This window comes from Bison bison, unplaced genomic scaffold, assembly GCF_000754665.1.
Source record: "Bison bison bison isolate TAMUID 2011002044 unplaced genomic scaffold, Bison_UMD1.0 scf7180017864461, whole genome shotgun sequence".
Classification (NCBI taxonomy): domain Eukaryota; kingdom Metazoa; phylum Chordata; class Mammalia; order Artiodactyla; family Bovidae; genus Bison; species Bison bison.
In genome coordinates, this window is record NW_011495023.1 from 12,069,680 (window position 1) to 12,076,955 (window position 7,276).

At 42.5% G+C, this 7,276-nt stretch overlaps 1 protein-coding gene across 1 annotated transcript in view; it reads left to right on the forward strand.

Moving 5' to 3' along the window:
• The first annotated feature begins 378 nt into the window (after window positions 1-378).
• The window catches only part of OLAH (oleoyl-ACP hydrolase), a 27,137-nt gene continuing 20,239 nt past the window's right edge, over window positions 379-7,276 (forward strand). The window contains exons 1-2 of the mRNA XM_010859962.1: window positions 379-447; window positions 4,736-4,866. Coding sequence (XP_010858264.1) covers window positions 416-447; window positions 4,736-4,866 — 163 coding nt within the window. The 5' untranslated portion in view covers window positions 379-415. The remainder of the gene's footprint in view (window positions 448-4,735; window positions 4,867-7,276) is intronic.

The window sequence follows — 7,276 nt, forward strand, 5'->3', positions numbered from 1 at the left end:
AATATCTAGAAAATGAAGACACCAATATTTTAAAAGCAAACCTCCCCTCAGACTCCAATTTTCTACTAAGTATTGAGTGTTCTTGGCTTGATTTGGCTGCAGGGTGCTTACTAGCTAGAGTTTTAGAAATGCTGCATCTTTGTCTTTCTCTACATTAGCCGGGGGTTCAGCTAATGGAAGCACTTACTGATGATTGAATGTGAGCTGAGGCGGGTGACTCCAACATAACATCTGTCATGTTGCTTCTAACCCATTTCTTCTCTTTTTTTAAATAGGGCTTGGAATAATCAATACAATCAACAGATTTTAAAGTGTACTCAAGGCCGGTCAGAGGTTTTATATCCAAAGAGGTATTGAATTTGGCACTGGCCAGAAAGTTCCCGAGAGCAGCAGTTTTGCACCATTTCCTCAAAAAATGGAGAGAAGAGACAAAGCTGAGACCATCAGGTATGTCACTGTGTGCAGTCTGGGTCTTTCCAACCCCAGGTGCTCTAATACTCTGTTCTGGAAGTTGCCCTTTTACATGGAAAGGGGCTTCTCAGAGAAACCTCATTTGATGGCCATTGTCCCTGCTGCTGCTAAGTCACTTCAGTCGTATCCGACTCTGTGTGACCCCATAGACGGCAGCCCACCAGCCTCCCCTGTCCCTGGGATTCTCCAGGCAAGAACACTGGAGCGGGTTGCCATTTCCTTCTCCAATGCTTCAAAGTGAAAAGTGAAAGTGAAGTCGTTCAGTCGTGTCCGACCCTCAGCGACCCCATGGACTGCAACCTTCCAGGCTCCTCCATCCATGGGATTTTCCTGGCAGGAGTACTGGAGTGGGGTGCCATTGATTTTCCCTAGTGCAAGGCATTTGTGTTTTTGCCACACCGTGTGGCATGTGGGATTCTAGTTTCCCTACTAGGGACGGAACCCATGTACCCTGCGTTGGAAGTGCAGAGTCTTAACCACTAGACCGCTAGGGAAGTCCTGTAAGGTATTGTAAATGGCACCAACTACTCTCTATGTAAAATGGTACTGACTTGGTGGTGAGCTTAATGTGAAATTGTAAATCCATGACTTGGCCAAAAATGTGAAAGCAGGATTCCATTTACACCCAAAAGTAGAGTAGAGGTCTGTGTCCCTGGCTCTCTCATCTGAAGCCTCCCAGGTATGCTATCCACTCCCTGCCACTTATGGGTCTACCTGTTTGTTGATGCTGAGAAAACAAGAAAAGGGATAAAGTGGGGAAGTAGCTCTTAGGATGAACAGGACTTGTGTTCTAATTCCTGACTTGTCACTGGCCAGGTGACCCTGGGCAAGTAACCTAATGTCTCTTGGCCTCAGTTTCTCCAACTGTCAAACCAGAATTAATAGAAAACATTCATTTTTGTTTTGTGGGTTCCTAAAACCATGCTAAGTATTTTTGAGACATTTAATCAAAATGTAAGGAAGATGCTATGATTGTCCTTATTTTACAGATGAGGACATTGAGACTTTCAGTCACTCAGGTCATTTTCCTAATGTCATATCAATGGATTTGAATTCAGATCTCTTTGTTTCCACAGGCTCTTGAAAGTTAAAGTCACTCAGTCATGTCTGACTCTTTGTGACCCCATGGACTATACAGTCCATGGAATTCTCTAGGCCAGAATACTGGAATGGATAGCCTTTCCCGTCTCTAAGGGATCTTCCCAACCCAGAGATCGAACCCAGGTCTCTCACATTGTGGGAGGATTCTTTACCAGCTGATCCACAAGGGAAGCCCAAGAATATTGGAGTGAGTAGCCTATCCCTTCTCCAGTAGATCTTCCCCACCCAGGAATCAAACCTGGGTCTCCTGCATTACATGCAGATTCTTCACCAGCTGAGCTATCAGGCTGCTGATAGTGGGTTAAATGATCACTCTAATCCCTCTCAACTCTAAAGTCTTAGAATTTTATGATTTAACCAAAACCAAAAATGAAGAAGGGGAAGATAAAGAGAAGGCAAGTGCAGGCAGAAGGCTTCCACCCAGAGGACTGGCTCAGGGAGGTTAGCTTTTCTTGGTCTTCGTGTGTTTTTCTCAGGAGACACAGGAGATTGGATGGATGCAGAGGACAGGCAAGAGCCCAAGCATGAGAACGTTCTGCTAACTGTCCAGGCTTCACAGCAATGAGCACTACCCTCTCAGGCTCCACCTTCTTGTGAGATCCTGGCCGTGGGTTTGCTGTGGAGGACAGGCACCCCATCAATGTGGGTTCTGAGGACCCACTGTGACACTGGCCTGGCTCTAAATAAGTGAAGGGCAGCTCCTACCCCCACTCCCAAGGCAAAGAAAGGTGGTTTTATCTTGAAACGAATAATCAAACAGTTTCACTGGTGGTTCAGTGGTAAAGAATCTGACTGCTAACACAGGAGACACAGGTTTGATCCCTGGGTGGGGAAGATCTCCAGGAGAAGGAAATGGTAACCCAGTATTGTTGCCTGAGAAATCCCATGGACAGAGGAGCCTGGAGGGCTATAGTCCATGTGGTTCCAAAGAGTTGGAAATGACTTAGCAACTAAAAAAAACAGCAATGATCAAAGTGTCTACACCTAATTTTGTGTTTATGGCTTTGTATCGTTTTTCTTATAGAACTCCCCTACTTCTGCTGATTACATAGTCTTCAGGTATGGCAAGGCTAGTCTTATTCTGACATTTTTGTTCATGAGAATGCAAGTCATTGAAATAGACTGAAGTAGGGCTCCTTGGCTTTAAAAAATATGGACCTGTTCTAAAGTAATGTTGAATATAAGTCATTTTTCTAGACTCTTCAATAGCTTCCAGAAATAAGGTTCAGAAAACTCACCCATTAGCTATGTAGCTTTTACCAAACTGTGGAAGGCACTATGGAAGGCTTTTGTATTCCTTTAAAAAATGACTCTAGCGTTTTTCCAGTAAATGGTTGATACCTATGAAGCTCTTATTTAGGGCTGATCCATGGTCAGTGAGTTTGTTGGTAATAGGTTTAGTTAGAAGGAATGTAGCCTCAAGTACATAATGTCCCTCTTCAAAAGAAAACATTAAAATTACCCCTTTGGGGGGACTTCCCTGACCATCCAGTAGTTAAGACTTTGCCTTCCAATGCAGAGGGTGTGGACCTGATCCCTGGTCGGGGAGCTAAGACCCCACATGCCCCATGGCCGCCAAAATCCAAAACATAAAAAACATACTGTAACAAGTTCAATCAAGACTTTAAAAATGGCTCACATTAAAAAATCTTTTTTAAAAAATTGCCCTTTTGTTTTTTCTCTTTAAATTAGCAATTATTACATAAATGCTCTGATACAAGCCAAGGAGTTTTTCTCCAAAAGTTATTCTTTCCCCCAAGAAAGGTTTTAACTTATGCTTAAGTTTGTGTAAAGTTTCTCATAATTAGTAGTGTTCTATTATTTTATCATGAAAACCAAAATCCTCTTTAAAGAACACATGTAAACCAGACAAAATCTCAATCAGTTAGTTTTGGATGCTTGTAGAGATCAACTGGGGGTGTGTCCCTGGTAGTTCAGCTGGTAAAGAATCCGCCAGCAATGCAGGAGACCTGGGTTCAATCCCTGGGTTGGGAAGATCCCCTGGAGGAGGGCATGGTAACCCACTCCAGTATTCTTGCCTGGAAAATCCCCACGGACAGAGGAGCTTGGAGGGTTACGGTCCATGTGGTCACAAAGAGTTGGACACGACTGAGTGACTAAGCACAGCACAGCACAGAGATCAACTGACTAAATGGGAACCTAAAAAAGAGAGAGGCAAGACAGATTTAATCACGATAGTAGGGTTGATTTGGAGAAGGCAATGGCACCCCACTCCAGTACTCTTGCCTGGAAAATCCCATGGACGGAGGAGCCTGGTAGGCTGCAGTCCATGGGGTCACTAAGAGTCGGACGCAACTGAGCGACTTCACTTTCACTTTTCTCTTTTCATGCACTGGAGAAGGAAATGGCAACCCACTCCAGTATTCTTGCCTGGAGAATCCCAGAGACGACGGAGCCTGGTGGGCTGCCGTCTATGGGGTCACACAGAGTCAGACATGACTGAAGCGACTTAGCATAGCATAGCATAGCATAGGGTTGATTATCTCACATTTGGCAAGACTATGTAACTTTTTAAATAATTTAATGATCAATTTGAAAACTTTACAGGAAGTGTTTAAATTATGGATGATGCAAATGTATATATATTGAATGTTTATGTTGAATATATATATATTGAATTTTTAAAAAAACAATTATCTGGAATACTAGGTGAAAGGATGCTTGGACATTGCGGTAAAATTTCCAACGATTATATGCAGATGCAAAAAGGTGTCTTTAATTAACACTCAGAAGGGAGTGAAAATTATGTGCTCTAGAAAACTTACAGATGACCTGAAATCATGAAGACATTGAGATAAAACTGTGTAGATACAACTATTCCCTGAATTGGGAAAAAGGTGATTTCTAAATTAGCATGTCTATCCCTTTTAAATGTGCATATAAAACGTATTTCTGAAATATTACGTATAGATACTTGACTATTTCACTTACATCTATCAAAGTTTATATACACTAACTGTTAAAAATGAATCCACGAAAATTTTTTTTGGTCATTCTTGTTGGAAAAAAAAAAAGGCAATCCCTTTACATATGAATACAGTCTCCTTATAATGAATAAAAATTTCTGTTAAAACACACCTAATTCAGTTAGGACAGGTGAACTGACTTTACATCATGTTAAATATTTGAATTTTTTCCCTAGGAATGAAAAAGTTGTGAACTGCGTATACCAGAATCGTAATGCACTTTTTAGGCTGGTTTGCTTTCCTTGGGGAGGAGGTGGCTCCACTTACTTTGCCAAATGGGGCCAAGATATTCCTAATTCCGTGGAAGGTATGTAAACTTTTATCAGTAAGTAATTTGCAAGGTCAGATAACATGCACATACAAACGATACAGATTTCCTTACTGGGGGATAGTTAATATTAATCGACACTCAAGATTGTTGTTCAATAATGTGATTTTTCTATTTCCAGAGCAAGAAATTCTGTTATCTTCTGTTACCGAATTAAACATGTTATACCGTTTGTTAAGGCCAATAGGTCACTGAGATTCTGTTCAGACTCTGTTCAACTTTTTTATGCCCCTTGTCTGTCTATTACCCTGTCTGTCTTAGGAATTTTCTTTCTTTCTTTTTTTATTGTTGTTGTTGTTTAGTCTCTAAGTCATGTCTGACTCTTTTGTGATTCCATGGACTGCAGCCCATCAGCCTCTGTCCATGGGATTTCCCAGGCAAGAACACTGGAGTAGATTGCTATTTCCTTCTCCAAAAGATCTTCCTGACCCAGAGATCAAACCCGCGTCTCATGCACTGGCAAGTGGATTCTTTACCTGGAATCCCCTGTCCTAGGCACTTTCTTATTGGTGGACTGTGAGCTTGAATTTTTTTCTCACAGCAGCATGAAAGTGAATTAAACACCACTCTTAAGTCATTTTCTGATTATATTTTCTTATTCCCTGACATGGGTAACTTAAGATAAGTCAAAAGCCTTGAGGGACAAAACACTGTACCTCTTATCTCTCTGAAACTGTAAGTCGCTCAGATGTGTCCAACTCTTTGGGACCCCCATGGACTGTATAGTCTGCCAGGCTCCTCTGTTTATGGGATTCTTTAGGCAAGAATACTGGAGTGGGTTGCCATTTCCTTCTCCAGGGGATCTTTCCCATCCAGGGATCGGACCCAGATCTCCTACCTTGCAGGTAGATTGTTTATAGTCTGACCCACCACAGAAGTCCCTTATATCTGAGGTCATGGCATCTAATTCTTGGCTGACATTGCAGCACTGTTTTCTAACTTTTGGCTCAGCTGGTAAAGAATCCACTTGCAATGCAGGAGACCTGGGTTCAACCCCTGTGTTGGGAAGATCCCCCAAAGAAGGGAAAGGCTACCCACTCCAGTATTCTGGCCTGGAGAATTCCATGGATCGTATAGTCCATGGGACTGCAAAGAGTCAGACACGACTGAGCGACTTGTACTTTTCCAACTTTCCCTCTCTAGCCCTGTGGGAATACATACAGTGCTGCTGACTTCTTGGCCTCTTAAAAGTAAAGCAACTATATTCCAACAGAAATTTAAAAAGAAAAAGTAGGCCTCCACCTGCAGTCTAGAACTTGCAACCTGTACCAGGTAATTGACACATCTCTACAACAGGAAAAAGGCTGGAGAAATCACACTTCACTTCTCCAGAGTTTTCCTCCCTTCAGGGAGGTCCAGGTTGCCCCAGCAGTTCAATGATGCCTTCAGACAGGTACTGTGTGTGTGTGTGTTATTCAGCTTCCCTACCTGTTCAATGAGAGGAGTTTTCTGCTGTAAGCCATTAAAAATTTTTTTATTGGATTATAGTTGATTTACAATGCTGTGTTAGTTTCAGATGTGCAGCAAAGGGACTCAGTTATACCTATATTCACTCTTTTCTTTTTTTTTTTTTTTTATAGACTCTTTTCCCATTTGGCTATTACAGAGTATTGAGTAGAGGTCCCTGTGCTATATCAGATCAGATCAGTCGCTCAGTCGTGTCCAACTCTTTGCGACCCCATGAATCACAGCATGCCAGGCCTCCCTGTCCATCACCAACTCCGGGAGTTCACTCAGATTCACGTCCATCGAGTCAGTGATGCCATCCAGCCATCTCATCCTCTGTTGTCCCCTTCTCCTCTTGCCCCAAGTTCCTCCCAGCATCAGAGTCTTTTCCAATGAGTCAACTCTTCACATGAGGTGGCCAAAGTACTGGAGTTTCAGCTTTAGCATCATTCCTTCCAAAGAAATCCCACGACTGATCCCCTTCAGAATGGACTGGTTGGATCTCCTTGCAGTCCAAGGGGCTCTCAAGAGCCCCTTTCAATTTTTCGGTGCTCAGCCTTCTTCACAGTCCAACTCTCACATTCATACATCACCACAGGAAAAACCATAGCCTTGACTAGACGGACCTTTGTTGACAAAGTAATGTCTCTGCTTTTGAATATGCTATCTAGGTTGGTCATAATTTTCCTTCCAAGGACTAAGCATCTTTTAATTTCATGGCTGCAGTCACCATCTGTAGTGATTTTGGAGCCCCCCAAAATAAAGTCTGACACTATTTCCACTGTTTCCCCATCTATTTGCCATGAAGTGATGGGACTGGATGCCATGATCTTCGTTTTCTGAATGTTGAGCTTTAAGCCAACTTTTTCACTCTCCTCTTTCACTTTCATCAAGAGGCTTTTGAGTTCCTCATCACTTTCTGCCATAAGGGTGGTGTCATCTG